We start from the raw sequence: 20658 nt of genomic DNA, 5'->3' as shown, positions 1-20658 counted from the left end.
GTTGATTGATTTGCGAATGTTAAACCATCCCTGCATAGCTGGAATAAATCCCACTTGATCATGGTATATAATCTTTTTAACATATTGTTGTATGCGATTTGCTAGTATTTTGTTGAGGATTTTCGCATCGATGTTCATCAGTGATATTGGCCTGTAATTTTCTTTTTTTGTGTTGTCCTTGTCTGGTTTTGGTATCAGGGTAATGTCAGCTTCGTAGAATGAGTTAGGGAGCTCCCCCCCCTCCTCAATTTTTTGGAAGAGTTTGAGAAGGATAGGTATTAAGTCTTCTTTGAATGTTTGGTAGAATTCACCAGGGAAGCCGTCTGGTCCTGGACTTTTATTTTTGGGGAGGTTTGTGATTACTGTTTCGATCTCCTTACTGGTGATTGGTCTATTGAAATTCTCTACTTCTTCTTGATCCAGTTTTGGAAGGTTGTATGATTCTAAGAATTTATCCATTTCTTCCAGATTGTCGAATTGGTTGGCATATAGCTTTTCATACTATTGTCTTATAATCTTTTGTATTTCTGAGGTGTCTGTTGTAACCTCCCCTCTTTCATTTCTGATTTTACTTATTTGTGCCTTCTCTCTTTTTTTCTTGGTGAGTCTAGCTAAAGGTTTGTCAATTTTGTTGATCTTTTCACAGAACCAGCTCTTGGTTTTATTAATTTTTTCTATTGTTTTTTTGGTCTCTATTTCATTAATTTCTGCTCTGATTTTTATGATTTCCCTTCTTCTACTGAGTTTGGGCTTGGTTTGTTCTTCTTTTTCCAGTTCCTTTAGGTGCATTGTTAGATTGTTTATTTGAGATTTTTCTTTTTTGTTGAGATAGGCTTGTATCGCTATAAACTTCCCTCTCAGAACCGCTTTTGCTGTATCCCATAAATTCTGGCATGTCGTATTTTCATTTTCATTTGTCTCCAGGTATTTTTTGATTTCTTCTTTGATTTCTTCGTTAACCCAGTCGTTGTTCAGTAGCATTTTGTTTAATCTCCATGTATTTGTTGCTTTTCTGATTTTCTTCCTATAGTTGATTTCTAGTTTCATACCGTTGTGGTCAGAAAAGATGCTTGGTATTATTTCAATCTTCTTAAATTTATGGAGACTTGTTTTGTGGCCTAATATGTGATCAATCCTGGAGAATGTTCCATGTGCATTTGAAAAGAACGTGTATTCTTCGGTTTTTGGATGGAATGCTCTGTATATATCTACTAGGTCCATCTGTTCTAGTGTGTCGTTTAAGGCCAATGTTTCCTTATTGATCTTCTGTTTGGATGATCTATCCGTTGGTGTAAGTGGAGTGTTAAAGTCCCCTACTATTATTGTGTTACTGGCTATTTCTGTTTTTATGTCTGTTAATAATTGCTTTATATATTTAGGTGCACCTACATTGGGTGCGTAGATATTTACAAGTGTTATATCCTCTTGTTGGATTGTTCCCTTGATCATTATGTAATGCCCTTCTTTGTCTCTTTTTATAGTTTTTGTTTTAAAGTCTATTTTGTCTGATATGAGTACTGCTACCCCAGCTTTCTTTTCATTGCCATTTGCGTGGAGTATCTTTTTCCATCCCTTCGCTTTCAGTTTGTGAATGTCTTTAGGTCTGAAGTGTGTCTCTTGTATGCAGCATATATATGGGTCTTGTTTTTTTATCCAGTCAGCCACCCTATGCCTTTTAATTGGAGTATTTAGTCCATTGACGTTTAAAGCAGCTATTGATATGTATGTACTTACTGCCATTTTTTAACTTTTTTTTTTTTTCCCCTCAGTGTTGTAGTAGTCCTTCTCTGTTCCTTACTTCTTCTATACAGAATTGATGGTCACTTTAGTTTGACCTCTGTCTGAAAGCTGTACTCTTTAACTCCCCTCCTCCCTCCTTTTATGTTTTTGATATCATATCTAACCTCTTTTTTGTGCATTTGTATCCATTAAGTTCTAATCATGGAAATAGATAATTTTTCCTATTTGTGGTCTTCTCTTTTCCCCTTAAATCAGTCCCTTTAACATTTCTTGTAGCACTGGTTTCTTGGTGACAAACTCCTTTAATTTTTGCTTATCTGGGAAAATTTTGATCTCTCCTTCCATTTTGAATGATAACCTTGCTGGGTAGAGTATTCTTGGCTGTAAGTTTTTTTCTTTTAGCACTTTAAATATATCGTGCCATTCTCTTCTAGCCTGTAAGCTTTCTGCTGAGAAGTCAGTTGATAGCCTTATGGGGTTTCCTTTGTATGTAACTTGACATTCTCTTGCGGCTTTTAGGATTCTCTCTTTATCTTTAATTCTGGACATTTTGATTAGGATGTGTCTTGGTGTGGGCCTCTTTGGGTTTATCTTGTTTGGGGCTCTCTGTGCTTCCTGTACCTGGATGTCTGTTTCCTTCCTTAGGTTAGGGAAGTTTTCATCTATTATTTCTTGAAATAGATTCTCTGCCCCCTTGTCTCGCTCTTCTCCTTCCGGGACACCTATAACACGGATGTTAGTGCACTTGATGTTGTCCCAGAGGTCCCTTAGACTGTCCTCACTCTTTTTAATTCTTTTCTCTTTTACCTGTTCACCTTGGGTAATTTCTTCTAGTCTTTCTTCCAGCTCACAGATGCGTTCTTCTGTATCCTCTACTCTGCTTTTGAGTCCCTCTAATGAATTTTTCATTTCCAGTATTGTATTCTTCATTTCTGATTGGTTCTTTTTTATATCTTCCATTTCTTTGTTGACACTCTCACTGAGTTCATCTATTCTTCTCCCCAGATCAGTGAGCATCCTTAACACTCTTAGTTTGAACTCTCTGTTGGGTAGGTTGCTCATTTCTGTTTCACTTAGTTCCTTTTCTGCGGTTTTGTCCTGTTCCCTTACTTGGAATGTATTCTTTTGCCTCCTCATTTTGCCTCTTTCCCTGTGCTTGTGTCTACGTATTAGGTAGGTCAGCTACGTCTCCTGCTCTTGGATCGGTGACCTTATGTAAGTGATGCCTTAGGAGGTTTCCAGTGTGCTTCCCTCAGTTCTCAATGTTCCAGGGGTGACCCCCTATGTGGGCTACGTGTGTCCTTCTCTTGTGGCCTGTTAGCTCTCCCTAAAGGCGCCCAGGGAGGCTGAGTTATGCTCCTGGCCAGCTGTTGTAATGCTCAGCTGTTTGTAGTTGTTGTGGGCCCTTCAGTCTCTTTATCAGGTGTGGGGAGCCCCAGCACAGTTGGCTGTAAGTTCTAATACCACATTTGTGTTGCAGTCTTTCTTTTAACTGAGTAGGCCCCCAGCGTGGCAGGTTGTTAGGCTCAGGGCCTTACAAATGCTGTAAGCCTCTAGCCTATTAGGTCTCTTGTCAGCTTTCTGAGGATTGCAGCTGGGTGGGGCGGGCCTCAGGCACAGGAGCACCCAATTGTTTCAGGCTTTGGAAGGTGGGGCAAACCTCCTATGTGGGTCTTTGAGAAGCACAAGTCTTCTGCAGCTGACAAGCCCTGTTGCCCACAGGTCCACACACACAATCAACACAGTCCTGCCCCGTGTGAGCGCCCTGACCCCCAAGCGGACCCAGTCTCTCCACGGCGGGAGCCCCACACACTTCGCCACCACCCCACACTCTCCACCCGCTCCTTGTGCACACCCTGCCGCACTCAAGTCGGCTCAGTTGTCAGGGTGCAGAGAATCCAGTCACCAATCTATGCAGGCCCACACGTTGCCTGAGGGCTTGTTGTTGGGTGGGGCCAGTCTCTAGGGTGGGCTGCCTGCCCTGGCTGAGCTGGATTAAATCGGTGCTCTAGCGAGTGGGGCAGACCCTGGGCTAGCAGGCCTCAGGGAGAACTCCCATGGCGTCTGTGTCAGCAAGCTCACACCAGGCCACAACAATGGCCGCCGCCAATGTCCCAGTCCCTGGAGAGGTCTCACCCCTCACCGAGATGCACTCAGGGCCTAATAGGTGAGTCTCTTTTCACCGCAGCACTGTGCACCTTTCCTTCTGGTGATTTTAGGTTGCTTTCTGGAACGGGTGAGTTTGTGCGCGGGCCCTTTAAGAGCCAGTTTTACTTTCTTTGTGAACTGGGTTTTCTGGGGGTGCTCCCCAATGCTTTAGTAGCAGGCAAAGTCAGATATTATGCCGCTGGTGTCGATTGTGCTGGGTCCACAAAATGCCCACAGCAGGGCGCTCCCCGGCTCAGGACCCCGCGCCTCCAGGGAGGGTGCGTACCTGTGAGCTGCTCCCTGCGGCCGTGAAGCTGGCGGCTTGTGAAGGCGGTGTTTTTCCTCTCCGGAAGGGAGTCTCTGCCTCTTCTTGTCCGTTGTTGCAGGAGTTCCTCTTATGCAGTTTTCAGTTCTGTCTCAGGGGTAATTTTTCCACGAGTAGTTGTAAATTGGCTGTGTCCACGGGAGGAGGTGAGTTCAGAGTCTGCCTACGCCGCCATCTTGACTCCTAGCTAGGTTTTTAAATAACTGTTACAACATCTTCTTTTTAGGTTTTCACCAGGTAACATTGAAATGGACAATAAAAACATACTGAATAGTATGAATCTAAAGTCAAAGGAGAGCAGAAATGTGTTATGCAATATGTATTATAGAGCATGAGGTAATCTAGAATCAATCTGGATTGACCAAGTGCTCATCTCCAGAGTTGCCTAGAGCATGGTACTGACCCTTGGTGAAAGCTATGAAATGTACTAACCAGGGATAAATGCTGTTTTGCAAACATGGGTCTATGAGTTCTTTCAAGGCAAGTCATACCACCCAGTCAGAATTGTTTGGTAGTAATAATTGGATTTATTATTTGTACCTGGATTTGGTGGAGTCTGGAGGTTTTCAATAGTTGAGCTGGTGATGTAGGAGGAACATACCTACATGACCAGCTCACTATCAGAGACCCGTACCACACATAGACTTTGGCTTTCTTGGTACCAAGGTGCTTCATGCACATGCCCATGGTGGTTTAAAATGTGGAGACCAACAAATCCTGTGACACCCAGTGGAGGGATGATAAAGACGACTATGTCTGAGTTCTACACGTCCACCCCTTCAATGTTTCTTTCCCCTTCTGTTGCATCATTTCGGAATATAAAATGTTTGAATCCTGTGAGTCCTTTTCCCATTCAATTACTTAAAGTAATTAACATGATATTAGCATAGTACTCATTGTGAGTGCTTAGTTTTAAGTGATATCAGTAAAATGGAGGAAATAGTAATTGTTTACCAAAGCTCTGAGCCAGACCTGAGCTTCTGATCCCCCAGGAACCTAGCCTGATTTGAGCTGAACCACTTCTTCACAGTGGCCTAATATGCTATAACTCATTTAAATGATGTAGGGTTGAAAAACATATATACTGTTGGATGTTATCATATTAAAATATATATTATAATTTCTCTAGTATATTAAAAATGGCATATTAATGGAGTCTTCATTAGCACTACTAGATCATAAACTCAGGTGTAGCAATTCAAAGTTTAATAAAATAAAGCAGACTATGAGGTCAGAAAATGATTCTCTATACTTGTGGGTGAAGTCACAGAATTCACAGAATTCACTGTGTGATTTAACTCAAATCCAAATGCCGGCACCAATTTCATATACATTTCCAGGAAATAAATAAAAATCTTGATCTCCAATACTTAAAAAACAATCACCATCCAAATCTCAGTTTCAATTTTCTCATCACCACGAACTTCTTATCTTTCCCTTTCCTGGCTCTTTAAAGCCATGAGTTCCACACATTCCTCCCCGATCTGTGCTTAGTAGCTAGAAAAATTCAAACTAACTTTAGTAATTTTTCAGATATTCCTTTTTGAAAATAAATTTTAGTAACAACTAAATATGATATCTAAGTCACCAATGAATAAAAAATATAGAACCATACACATTTTAAATCTTCAGTTTAAAACAGTTCATTAAAAATACAGGTCTAGTTTTTGGATCCTGTTTTTGTGTTAATACCTTATAAAGAACTACCACCTAAAATACACTCAGAGGATTCAAATATTATTTTTAATAAGTTAAAATTGAGAAAGGACTTTTCCTTATATTCAATTAATTAAGATGCTGGGTTACATAATTTTAATCAAGTAAGACCCAGGGTTAAATAATTTGAGGGAACAAAGGAGGCTAAAGGTCCCATTTCGATGTTAAGATTTTCACAAAGTAAATGAGGAAATAAGATGTACGCTTTTAAAAGATGATAGTAGACCTCAAGGTCAAAAAAGTGATATGAATGATGAGTGTTACCAGGAAGAAGAGATCACTAGGGGATACAGAGGTCAAGGAGGATTTCTTGGAGGGCAAAGGAGCTGCCCTCCTTCTAAACAGAAGAGAGTACTTTAAACAGAAAAAATGGCAGAGAGAAAGGCACAAAAACAATAATTCACAAGTCATGTTTTAAGGATGATGACCACACTAGTATGACTGTACCAGAGCATAAATATAGGGAGAATAAGTGATAAAATCGGGTAATGAAAGATTTTTAATACCGGGATAAAGAGCTTTGATTCTGCACAGAATGGAGGACCACTGAAGGTTTCTGAAGAGGAGAGGAACATGATGGATGCAGGATTATTATTTCTACCAACAGGTCTTAGTTCTTCTACTACTAGAGTTACGTAGAATGAGTCAATTCCTTTTTCCATGATAGCCCTTCATATATTTGAAAACTGCTATTATGTTCTTTCATTAGGGGCAAGGATGACAAGGACAGATTGAAGAAGGGAGAGACTGAAATCAGGGAGACGAGTTAAGAAGCCATTTGCAATTTGTAGAAGACTTGAAATGATAACAGTACAAAATTATGAAGGGAGAAAAAGGGATAGCTATGATTTCAAGTAACTACAAACTTTTTTCCAATTGAGAAATGTTCTTATAAGTTGAATATATATATTTATTTCACTTTAAAATTCATTTTAAAGCCTAATGGGCAGCTTCAAAAACATGTTCCATACTGTCACACGAAAGTGCTGTCTCAAGAGCAGAAGACAGCAATCAGCAGAAAGACAACCACATTTACTGAGGGCCCCACCCATGCAGCTCCGAGATGGCATCAGACAGTTTTTCCTGTACTCTTTTCAATTATTTTACACGCTTTTCTCAGAACTACGTTCTTCTTGAAGCATCAACATAGCACACGTAAGTCATTTAGGTTGTATTCCTTAAACATTCCTTTCAGCATTAAAGAGTGCTTTTCAATTGAAAAAGTCTAAATTCTGAAACAGTTTAAGTTGTGCTTGTGCAACATAAAATATGCTGCAATAAAATCCTAATGTTATCTTCTTATAGCAATATTAACTCATCAGTATTCTCAGAATATTTGAGTTTCATTTTGCTGATAACATTAAAATACTTTCATAATTACACATAACTAAACAATGTCCCCTTATGTGTGCCTTCATAGGATTTATGGAAAAGTATAAGACACAAGCAATACCATTTTAGATAATAAGTACCCTACGACCAAATAAAACGATTTCAAACCTTGACCTTAATTGGCTCAGGACTACTTTCTTATTTGTTTTCCAAACTACAATTTCCAGAAACCCAGGATTGGATACAAATTTCATGGTCCAAAAGAATGTACCCTCTGTCCTATTAAGTTGGAAAAGTTAGAGTTTACCAAAGATTAGCGATCTTTAAAACAATAAAGAGATCTTTTAAATGTATTTATTAACCTCAAATCATTCAGCCTGCTTGTCTAAACAACATGTATCATTGGATATATGTATAATCATTTCAATTTCAATTTACTGTGTAACTGGTTTTATTAAAAGGACTTGGGATCTAAATTCATATTTATTGAGGATATAACTAGAAATTCTATCTTCCTAGAAATTCTTACTATATTAGCAATAAGCTCACTAACATAGCTCAGTAATTAACCATATTGTTTCACACTGTACACTTCATGTCTTCATGTCTTTCTAGAATACGATAATTTTTAGTTTTAAATTACATTTACATGAACTAATTTCAATAAAGAAGGAAATACTAAAAACTAAAGGCAAGTTTTTAGTATTTAAATAAAATTCTCCTAATTACATATATTTATAGGTACAATTACAGAAAACTAAAATTCAACAAAATATTAAGTAACCAAATTGTACATATCCAAAGCCATATATTTACCTGACATTGCCCTTGGTGTTTCTGAGAACTGTTGCAGCAAAATTCTGTGTGACACCCACCAAGCTGATTCCATCCACTTCCACAATCTGGTCATTGACTTGTATTCTTTGGGAAGGGGGAAAAAATTATCCACAATTAATTTTTCTGATAATACATTACCATTTTCAATAAATGAGTTGATGAAATCCTTAATTTTCAGATACTCTTAGTGACCCAAAATTTGCCTTTTATATAAAGACTCCAGATCTTAGTGAAAGGCTTAATGTTTTTAAAAGATTGTTTTGAAGAACAGAAATAAGCAATACTAAATGAAGAGATTCAGTTTACCCAACACCCATATTCCTACCCCAAAGAATTGATAACTGCTAATGTGTGACATATTTATATCATTTTTTGTCCTTAATAAATTACATAAAACATAGATCCCACTGAAATACCCTTTGGGCCTCAAACCTAGTCACGTATCCTACCTCTCCTCCCCGAGGAAAACCATCACCAGGAATCGCAGGAAATCCTTCCTATTCAAGTTGTATACTTGAAATACGTACTGCTCATAAGTGTACCCATAAGTGTTAGGTATACTGATGTACCCACAATCCAACTTTATCAAATCTCAGCACTGTGCAATATTTGAGTCATATTTTTTCTAAAGACATATATTACAGAAAAACTGAAGCCCCTGTATTGTCTCTAATTCTATTCCCTCCACGGCTCCCACAGAGGTAACAATCATACTAATTTTGATGTTTAGCCTTTCTCTCGATGTTTTGAAATAGAAATAGTAAGTATGCATGAGTAGGCACAATAGGCGCACATTTGCAGTTTTCAAACATTATGTAGTATAACTCGCTTTCTACAATTTAGTTTGCTTCATTCAATGTTATTTTTGACATTTATCCATGGTTAAAAATACAATTCTAGCTAGTTCATTTTAACAACCACGTAGTATTATCTTTTATGAATATACCAAAATATATTCATCCATTATTTTGCACATAGACAATTGTATTGTTTTCAATTTTAGCTATTATGAATATTGTTGTAATAACCAATTTCATACATACCTCCTTAAGCACATGTGTGAACCTCTCTAGGATATATACTAAGAAACAGAATTCCTAAGTCAAAGAACATAGGCATTTCAAATTTAACAAACTGACACATTTCAGTTCAAAATGCTTATACCAATGCATAATCTATCTCAATAGCACTGTATGAAAGGTTCTGACTCTCCACATCTCACCAACACTTGGTATATTCAGACCCTTTAAATACTGTTGATGTTATAAGTGTAAAAAGATATCAAATTGTGATTTTAATTGCATTTCCCTGATTACCAGTGTGGCTGAATGTTTTTTCATGTGTTTATGAGTCATCTGTCCACTTCTGCAAACTTTTAGATAATTTCCTTTACCCATTTTTGTTGATGTTGTTAGGTTGAATGTCTTTTTTCTTTGTCTTCATATATTCTGTATACTAACACTTTCTCAATTAAATAATTTGCAAATACCTTTGGCCTAACCTGTACCTTGTCTTTTCATCACATTTCTTTGGAAAATGGTGGTTTTAAGGAAAACAATTTTAAAAAATATAATCACATTTGTAATTTTAGCTTTATATTAGGTAGTTTTTGTGCTTTGCTTAAGAACTCCCCTTCTGCCTCAAGATTATAAAAACATTCTATATTCTCTTCTAAAAGTTTTAACATTTTGATTTTCTGCATTTAGGTAGTTATTCACTTGGCAATTATTTTTTTATATGTGTTAGCAATCTATTTGTATGTTTTCCAAGTGTATAAACAATTGGTTTAACAACATTTAATAAAGAGTTCACTTTTTCTCCACTGATTTGTAGGGCTCCCTCTGTCAGGTTTTCGAATGTGTAGCAACATGTTTTGAGTTCTCTATTAGTTTCCACTTGTCTCTGCATACTACACTGCTTCATTTCAAAGGGCAATTCTCTTCATCTAGTTCATTGTCTTCAAATTTTTCTGAGTTATTCTTGAGTTTTTTCTCTTCATAACTAGTTTTGGATTTACTTGCCAACTTCTATAAAAACACTTGTTGGGGTTTTAACGAAATTATACTGATTGTAAAGATTAGTTTGGGGAAAACTGACATCTTGATCATACTGACTCTTCCCATCAATAAAAATTGAGCGCTACTATAATTACCCTAGGCAAGTATTGTGTATATCATACGCTGTTGCCATGTGTTAAGAAAAGTTATTTAAAGCTTAGAAATAGGAATTAAAGGGGGGGCGAAATCTCCTTTCAATGTCATGTAGGTGCATTATTTAACAGGCCCAACCAAGGATAATTTGGTGGAGGTTGTATTTTAATTAATCCATTGTTTAAAACTGATTAAACGTCCTGGACATACCGAAGGTGCATGTGAATTTGTAGATTTTTGTCCTGAATAAATTCAGATAATTTTCTTCTCTTAGAAGAGATAATCCCATAAGCTATAGTTTATTTCCCTGAAGAATGTTAACCAGTTTTGTATCTAATTTAGCAATGTTATTTGAACATTACTAACTTTCCTTTAAATACCTACTCCTAAAATGTTCTTTGAACCACATTTACCATCTCACTGGTTCTCTTATTTATTAGTGAGTTGAAAAAATCTCATACATGTTCATTTTATATTTATGAAAGTCCTTTTTTTAACTCTTTGAATATTACCCTATATTGGCTTTGGAGGTTCCACCAAGATGCCAGAGTGGCTTCACAAAGCCGATTCAACTGTATTACCACAGAAATGCACTTCACGGGCTGTTTAAGCCCAGGCACATATTTGCTTGGTAGCAAGAGGGATGCTAAAGCAAGAAATAGAACTTTATCTTTGCTACTAGCACTCTTTTTCTAATTTAGTACTTTTGCTTTTTTCTGGTTCTTGGCCATTTTGGTTCTGGATCATGTCTGCACTGGGTAACGATGACAACAACAATAAATAATTCCCCACTGGTAGCAGCAATGATTGGGAGTATAATTTTATAATCTGACCCTTCAAGACCTCTATTGGGATTGTTGGGATCTATTATCTCTCACGTGAGAAACAATAAAGAATTTCAGTTGCTGTCTTTTAATTTCTTTGTCTATTTGTGAGCTCAAACTATTTAATAAAATGATTTCATGAACACTAGGAAAGCAAAACAGTCCCCTGAAATCTTGACTGGTGAGTTTTTGTGTTTCTTTAATTACTTAACCTGTTTCTGAGGTTGCAGAACTGAAGCTTATAAATTCTCTGTGTTGCTGTAATTGAGAGAAACCATTATCTCTCACTGTGTGAGTATGAAGTATTTTCCTAATTTAGAAGGGTATTAGTAAATTAAATTATAAGGTCTCTGAAATTAAAGGAGAGATAATCTAATTGGTTTATAAAGAATAATAAGCACTTTCATACATCTTATATTCTAGTATCTAATGAAACTTTAAATGTGCTAGACATTTAAGAAAAAAATCCTTCTTAGAGACTGCCAGCTCAGAAATATTTTTATATAAAAGCCCAAATTCACGTAATAAAAGTGACTCTTTGGGCAAATAAGACTAATTTAATAACTTTGATTTAAAATAGACAGCTATGTTTTCTCTAAGATTTTGTAAAGGTTTTCATGAAGAGATTAATCTGAACTTTCTAAAATTCTAATATGGATACTTATCAACTAAGTGAACAGTACCCCTACATAAAGTTTAAAATTAAAAACATAAAAGATATAAAGTTGTGTTCAACTAAACTGAATCATAATTCTGACAACTTTTATATCAATAGTAATTATGTTTTATAGAGTGTCAGCTTAAAACATGATTTCCAAGATTCTTAATTATCTCCAAAACCTTGGTCATAAAGCATAGTTTTTAATACATACAACTCTGCTTATGTTAAAATGTTACACAGTTACTATAACTTTGCATCACGTTGAAGACTGTGTTCATCCTTGTACTTTAAGAAGATATAAAAATAGTGTGTGGCTGCAGAAAATGATTTTTGCCAGTTTGCTAAATTGCTTGTGTATGATAGGCAATTATTATCCAGTTCCTAACTACCAGCAAAGGTCGTTAACTAGAAGTTAGTTAAACAGACTACAAGTTAAATTTAATATGGATAATTGAGATTTATGCTAGCAGCAACAGTGATAGAAAAAAATATAATTGTGTAGGTGAGGTAAAGAGATATATTTTTGTTTTTCAAGAGAAAGAATGGTAGTTTAGTCCTAAAGTAAAGTGTCAGCCTGTTCTAGAATATGAAAGAACATAATGAAGACCAAAGCTTGAGTGTATATAGCAAGTTGAGGAAGGTTTGAAGAAATGATTTTTATTTACCTTGGTTTATACCATCTGAGGCCAAAAAGAAGCTATAAAATGGGCTGAATTTTTTGACAAAATTCACTCAGCTTTTAAAAACTTATTCATAATATAATTTAGAAGAAAAAAGTGTAGTTCTTCTACTACTAGAGTTACACAGAATGAGTCAATTCCTGTTTCCGTGATAGCCCTTCATATATTTGAAAACTGCTATTAAGTTCCTCCACAGATTGAAGAAGGGAGAGATTGAAATCAGGGAGACAGTTAAGCCATTTGCAGTTGGTACAACTTTGAAATGAAAACAGCAGAAAATTATGAACGAGAGCTCATTTTACCCTACATCCTCACCAGCATTTGGTGTTGCCAGTGTTTTGGATTTTGGCCATTCTAATAGGTGTACAGTGGTATCTCATCATTATTTTAACTTGCAATAACTCACAGGTTGGGAGAAAATATTTATGCATCATGTATCTGATATGGGGCTTATAATTGAGAATATTATAAAAAATAGTTACAACCCAAAAAGACAAACAACCCAGTTTAAAATGGGCAAAGGATCTGAATACGCATTTCTCCAAAGATATACAAATAGCCAATAAGCACATGAAAAAGATGCTCAACATCATTAGCCATCAGGGAAATGCAACTCAAAACTAAAATGAGATACCTCTTCAGACACACTAAGATGGTTATGATCAAAAGACAGATTATAACAGTGTTTATGAGAACACAGAAAAATTTTAATCCTCATACATTACTGGTGGCTATATGACATGGTGTAGCTGCTTTGGAAAACTATCCAACAGTTGCTCAAAAGGTTAAACACAGAGTTATCATATGACTCAAAAATTCCACTCCTAGGTGTATACCCAAGAGAAATGAAAACATGTCCACACAAAAATCCGTACATGAATGTTCATAACAACATGATTCATAACAGCCAAGAAGTAGAAACAACCCAAATATCTATCAACTGATGTTAGAATAAACGAAATGTGGCATATCCATTCAATGGACTATTATTTGGAAATAAAAAAGAATGAAATGTGATACGTGCCACAACATGGATGAACTTTGAAAACAATATGCTAGTGAAAAAAGCTAGTCACAAAAGATCACATATTGTATGAGTCCATTTATATGAAATGTCCAGAAGAGGTAAATCTATACTGACAGAAAGTAGATTAGTGCCTAAAGTGGGAGGAGGAGGAGAGAGCTGGGAGATAAGGCAAGTGTCTGTTAATGGATATGGAGTTTCTTTTTGGAGTGGTCAAAATGTTCTAAAATTAACTGAGGTGATGGTTATACAAGTCTTGAATATTTTAAAAACCATTAAATTATATACTTTAAATAAGTGAACTGTATAGTATATGAATTACATCTCAAGACAGGTGTTAAAATTTTATATTAGGGCCAGCCCCGTGGCTTAGCGGTTAAGTGCGTGCGCTCCGCTACTGGCAGCCCGGGTTCGGAACCCAGGCGCGCACCGACGCACTGCTTCTCCGGCCATGCTGAGGCCGCGTCCCACATACAGCAACTACAAGGATGTGCAACTATGACATACAACTATCTACTGGGGCTTTGGGGAAAAAAAAAGGAGGAGGATTGGCAATAGATGTTAGCTCAGAGCCAGTCTTCCTCAGCAAAAAGAGGAGGATTAACATGGATGTTAGCTCAGGGCTGATCTTCCTCACAAAAAAAAAAAAAAAGAAAAAAATTTATATTAAAGAACAATTTTATCCAAAATGCCACCAGCTCCATCATTCCAATAAAATATATTTCTAAATCACTTAGTGTAGCTATCAAGTTTCTTCAGCATTGGGTCTTAACCTAATTCTGACATATTTATCCCACATTATCCTTCTTGACATTTAAACTTTTATCATTCTGTTCCTCATCTGCTCTACCCCTTCCCTATTTCACCATGCACAAGACTAGATTGACTTACCCATAAGAAATAGGAACACTGCTCAAGTTTAAGAATATTTTGTTAGTTATTGTGCTAGAGGGTAGGTTTATTAAATATTAATTATTGGATTAAATATTATACTGGATTAAAAATTCTAGTATACAGCATATATCTCCCTTTCTCCCATTTGATCCATGTGGTTAAAGGGACACAGTCTCTGTTCTCCCATAGGGCAGGTCCAGGGTCACTTTCTCCCTTTGCTAACCATTCTTCTCAGAACTTTAGAAAATCATGGCCCGCTTTAGTTCTCTCTACCTTACTCTCTACTCTCCTTAAAAAGAAAGACAGATGTAGCCACAACCATCTCCCTCTCCTCTCATTCCTTCTCTTCCTTCTACAAAGTAGGAAGAACACTGGATTTGCTCAGAGCTGCTTAACCATCTCACACTTCTTTCCAATATAGCCTCTTTCTACTTTTCCTCTAGGTCTAAGTAGTATGGTCTTTGGTGGTACTGTGGTGGCAACATTAAAGACTTGGAGGAAAAAAAACAATGAAGTCCTTTAGCCAACTCCAGATTCACCTAGCTTAAACACTCTGCCAGATTAATCTTACTCATGACAAAGTTGTGAATCATAGCTTCATGTTAATTTGTTTTATATTTTCCTTCATGTAATGTACACATAAAACTGAACTAGGGCTCCCACCTGAGGGAGTTTGAAGGGAGTTGTAATTCAGTCCTCATTCTGGCTGCCAAGCCATGCACCAGTAAGGTAGCATCGCACCGCAAGAGGTGCATTTTTCAGATTTGCACAAAAGCACAATATGAACTAGCAGGGCCCTACCATACTGGATAGGATAGTCTAGGACATTAGTTCCCAAACTGCCTAACTGCAAGGGAACAATACAGAGCAACTTTGAAAATTACAGATTCCTGGAGGTGCACCTCCTCTAAAATTCTCATTCAGAAGACTTGGAGTAAAGCACAGAATACACATTTGAGTTGTTTCCCAATTTTGTCTATTACGAATAAGTTGTCATTCAGCTACAAGTCTTTACGTAGACATGTGTTTTCATTTCTCTTTGAAAATACCAAAGAGTAGAATTGCTGGCTTGAAAGGTTAAGTATATGTTTAACTTGAAAAGAACTGTCAATTTTGCTAATATGTAGGGGGCTAGCATTTACTGGGGAGGAAATAAAAGTAAAAGCAAAGTATGGGCTTTCACATTGTCAATAGAGTGATCAGCAACTTTGAAAATTACAAAATATGTATTGCTAATCTTATTAAACCATTTTGGGAAAAGAAGGAAAGGAAAGAATTCCTTTTAAGTGTAGTTTTATTCTCTGGATGGGATAAAAGCTAAATGTTTATTTTTAGGATAATGTTTTTGATACACTGTTGATGAGACTCAAAAGAGGCAAATATTCTGCTTCCTAGTTTCCCTACTATCATTCTGTGCATGCCATTCTCTTTTCTGTGATAACACCTTCTCTTGGCCAGTCATCATGTGGACACTTGTTTTTTCAGAAACTATCTAGAAAACACTTTTCCTAATTAAATGTTACATAACCTTAATATCGTTTTTTAACTTTACACCTTTGTGCATGTGTACACGTGATGTGTCATATAATTTTTTCCTTGTGTTGCTTTATAAAAGTTATTTTGTTGTGTAGGGATGTGTTGGGGGTGGGGACTTTGTGTTATAATTTGATTTTAAACTACTGTAATGGACAAAATTATGCCTTTATTTCTTCTTAACCTTTACATAAAATAAAAGAGAATGTTATGGAAGTGATATGTGCTCAATATATGCTTTGATAGCAATAGTTCATCTGTGTTTTTGAGTCACCAAGGGCTGTGGTGACACACGTATGGCAACTCACCAAGCAACTTTCATGGCAGTTCAAGTGCCATTTCACCAATATCTACGGAAGAAATTCTTTATCTTTCAAATGTTTAATTTAAAATATACTTTGTATTTTGAAAGGCCAAATTAAAGTTGAAGTATGGAATTTGAAAGATGAACACAGTTGGCCTTACAGAAAAAAAAGTAAAGTTGAAAAGCTCAGACTCTCGAGCCAGCCCTGATGGCCTAGCGGTTAAAGTTTGGTGTGCTCTGCTTTGGCAGCCCAGGTTCAGTTCCCAGGCGTGGAACCACACCACTCGTCTGTCAGCTGCCATGCTGTGGCAGTGGCTCACACAGAATAACTAGAAGGCCTTACAACTAGAATATACAACTATGTACTGGGGCTTTGGGGAGGGAAGAAAAAAAAGAAAGGGAGAAAGATTGGCAACAGATGTTAGCTCAGGGTGAATCTTTCCCAGCAAAAAAAAAAAGACAAAAAAAGCTCAAACTCTCAAAAGGAAAGAGAGTCACTGTCATACTTTCATGAAGTGAAAGGACGGTAAGGTGACTTTAATCAGGCAAGAGCATTTAGGCAAGAGCATTTGAGAAGGCAGACATTTTAAGAAAAGGGAAAAGTTTAAGGACGAGTAAGAGAAGTACTAAATAAAGGACAGAAAACTTTTAAAACAGAACTGTTTGTTTGTTTTAAAAAAGAAGCTAATATGTACAGCGCTAGCATTTACTGGGGAGGAAATAAAAGTAAAGGCAAAATACAGGCTTTTACATTGTCAATAGACAGAGTGATCAGAAGTGAAAGAAAATTAGGGCGATGATTGCCTTAATGGACAAGAATAAAAGAACAAACAAGGTCCAAGAAATTTCTGAAAATACACACCCTTGTACAGAATAATTTAGATCAAATGCAATGAAACAAATACAATTAAAGAGACACTTCTAAGTACTCTAATCAGAAGAAAGATAGCAAAAGTTCTGGAAAAATATAAATAGAGAAAATAATATGCTTGCTTCATTGATTAGATTGATTCATTCAGTCAGTAACTTAGCAAGAGAGAGTTGATTCTGACGGTATTCCGAGAGCAATGCGAGTTACTGGGATACAAGTTTGGATAATGTATGGTTCCTGCTTGAGAACATCATATACATATATAAACACACACATTTACGCAAATACAGAGGTATGTATGTGTTTCGGGTATTGGAGACATGGGAGTGTGCTGAGCTACACAAAACATTACATTAACTGTGTTAAGAAAGACATGAACAAAATAGGTTATGTTAAGAGAAGAGGGCTATTGACTCTTTGAGGAGAGGGTCAAGTGGAACCAGAGGAAAGAAAAAATTGAGAATAGACAGATTTACAATGAAGTCATGGTGTTTTTCCAAATAAACCAAGAAAATCACCAGTTATAATGTGCTATCAATGCTATCAAAACAAACAAAAAGAAATGGCGATGTGACCCTCACGAAGACTAGAGATTACTGGAAATTACCTCTAGTAAAACTAACAGAACAAATATTAAAAGCTAAAGTCATAAGGAAATTTGCCAAAAAAGATTGAATCCTAGAACTGCAATTAGCCCATCCATAAATGGGCTTGAGTGCTTATCAAATTCTAGTAGCAACACGGTACTATAGAAGACACCAGACATATAACTGTGGTCCCCACTCTTCATGATTTAACAATGAATCTAGAGATACACACTCAACACACATAACAGGATGACAAACAATTAAACACAAGTGCAAGTGCTACAGACTATTACATTGAAGAATACAGAGGACAAGAGTTCAGCTGGGCTCAACTAGTGACAGTTAAATGGTTTCAGTGACGAACTGGACACTAAGCTTAGCCTTGAAGTAGAAGGTAACAAAACGTTGAGAAAAATACGATTCTAGGTAGAGTGAAGAGCATGCATTTACTGGGGAGGAAATAAACGTGGTAGTAAGAAAAGAACCTGGGTCTCAGAGTTGCTCAGACCTAAATTTCAATCCCAAACTTTCACTTACTGATAATCTACTAAAAAATCTCCAATGCTGTTTCCTCAACTGTTGTTTTAGGAATATTGCTAAATTTGTGTGATATAGGAAAATACAAAAAGGAATTATTAAAAGACAGAAAAAGAAAAGAACTGGAAAGCAGATGGCAGACCAGGAGTGAAAGTTTCTGCAAAGTAGCCCTGGGAAGAGAGAAAGAAATCTGAAGTAAAGTAAATCCAGACCTACCCTCCCATCTTGCAACCATGGCAAAAGTTAAGAATGAATAAGGAAGACTGATGACTTGAGCTACAGGGTCCCAGCCCTTGGTAGTAAACAACTCCAAATCTACAAAACCAGAAAAGCAATGAATACTGGGAAAAAAGATGATGGGTTAGGGAAAAAAATGCCACTTCAAATACACAGCATCACCAAAAAAAAGTAAAAGAAATTTACAAGCATTTTCTTGATACTGGATAGGGGTTAGAAAGTGATATTCTATTTAAAAGTATGTAGCATGCAAAATATTAAATGTAAATTAATGGTACTGTCCCTATTATAGCAAAATTTTAAAACATGTAATTGATAGTCTCTTTCTTTACAATGCATTTTGATTGCTTTATTTCAGCAAATGTTTATTTAGAGGCTTTCATTCATTTACCTTAGACCAGTTTTCTTAATCCCATTTTCTATAAAACTTTAAATTTCTTCAACTATGAATTCCTGAAAGAATTAATCTTTAGTTTAGATACAGAAAGTCTACTAAACTACCACGTATGCTGGCTGTAAAGATTAGCAAAAATGTATGTAAAAGCGTTAGCACAATGATTGACATATCATATGGCCTTAATACATTGTAGTTTTAGTAATCACTATTTTGACTCTGATGTGTAAGGAGGTTGGGAAAGGAAACTAACACAGACAATAAGGTAATCTTCCTGATTAAAGCAGAGAATTGAATATGCACTTAAGAAATAATATTGGTATTCAATGCCAGCAAGACCTCAGGTTATGAATAGCAAAAAATGGAGAGCAACTGTACACTGTTGCTCAGAAGGGCTACACGAACAAAGTGATGGTTGTTGAAGAATAATCTTGGGACCAGGGTAAGGAGAAACTAGGAAAGGTCAGCTGAAAGAACCCCACAGAAACTAAGGAGTAAGAGAAAGACCTGGCCCAGAGACACGGCACAGAACAGAGAATAAACACAAAAGAAGAATCTGAGGAATGTTCCAAAGAAAGAAATATACAATATAATAAGATATTACAGGTAAAATAAATGAAAGAATAAAAGATAACTAGAAAGTTTTATATCTAAAGTAATGAAAAATAGGGTCAACACAGAAAAAACAGATTGTTCAGATCAAGAGAAAGGAAGAAAGAAAAAAAAGGAAAAGAGGAATTCACTTTCTTTTATGTTGAATTTGAGATGAAAATAAGATACCTAAGTGCTACAGATGAAGAGGTTCTACATGCACCAAGATTGGGTTATGAATTTGTAAGTAATTTCTATAGAGTCATTAAAAAAATCAGTTCATTGACTGAATACAAAAACAAGTTCAAGAAGCTAACCTTGGGAGAGAAGCATTCTTACAATACAGGATGAAAAACAGGAGGAAAAGGATCTATACAGAAGGAGAATCTGGAAAGTATCTCTCACACACATACAAGCCAACAAAAAAAACAAGGAAAGGAGTATGGATCTCCTTAGAAATAAGTATGACACTGAAAAGTTTAAGATTAAGTCTAAGAAAAGGTTACCTGATGTCTCAAAACGTAGGTAATAATTTTCAAAGCACTGAATTTGAAAGAAAATTAAGGATAGAAACTAAATACAGAATTTTATTGTGTTTAAGTTTAGAGTTGCACTTTAACTCTGTTTATTGTACTTGATAATTTTTGTCACCAGATTAGGGGAGTAGGAGAGAAAGTTCTATGCAGTTAAGAAGTGAAGACAGTATGGACCACTTATTTGTGGAGATTAGCACTAAAAGAACAGATGATAACACAGTTGTAAAAAATGTAACAGGGAAAAAGCAAACTGAAAATAATTTATGAAAAAAAGAAAGAAATACAGGTGTCCAGTAAACATCTTAAGAGGCTCAAGAACAAGAAATTAAAATTTAAAAATAACATCTCATTTATCAAATTATTAAATATTTTATAATACAATACTCTATCTTAAAATGAGGGTGCAGTAGAGTACTCTTTGACACTGCTAGGGGGAGTACAAATTGAACAACGTTTCTGAAGGACAGTTTAGCAATGTGTTTCTAAAGCATTTAAAATGGAATGTACCTTAACACAGTAGTTCCACTCCAAGGAAGTAATTTCAAAGAAATAATCAGAGATACTCATGACTATTATGTAAAAATGCTAACCTGATCAACACCATGAAACATACTAGTATAACAATATGTAAATGTTCACATATCTAATATTACAGCATAATGTATCCTTAAAGTCTGTTGTAGAAAAGTATTTAATGACATGATATAACATAATGTATTATTTAAGTATAGGCTCTG

At 36.0% G+C, this 20658-nt stretch overlaps 1 protein-coding gene across 12 annotated transcripts in view; it reads right to left on the bottom strand.

The window, feature by feature from the left end:
- Positions 1 to 20658, bottom strand: part of PPP1R9A (protein phosphatase 1 regulatory subunit 9A) — a 321025-nt gene that overhangs the window by 112447 nt on the left and 187920 nt on the right. For all 12 annotated transcript variants that reach the window (XM_058525783.1, XM_058525771.1, XM_058525815.1 and 9 more), the window contains one exon: positions 8078 to 8182. In XM_058525783.1, the coding sequence (XP_058381766.1) occupies positions 8078 to 8182 (105 nt within the window). The remainder of the gene's footprint in view (positions 1 to 8077; positions 8183 to 20658) is intronic.

This window comes from Diceros bicornis, chromosome 3 (assembly GCF_020826845.1).
Source record: "Diceros bicornis minor isolate mBicDic1 chromosome 3, mDicBic1.mat.cur, whole genome shotgun sequence".
In the NCBI taxonomy this organism is placed as follows: domain Eukaryota; kingdom Metazoa; phylum Chordata; class Mammalia; order Perissodactyla; family Rhinocerotidae; genus Diceros; species Diceros bicornis.
This window is presented reverse-complemented; position numbering and strand designations above follow the sequence as displayed.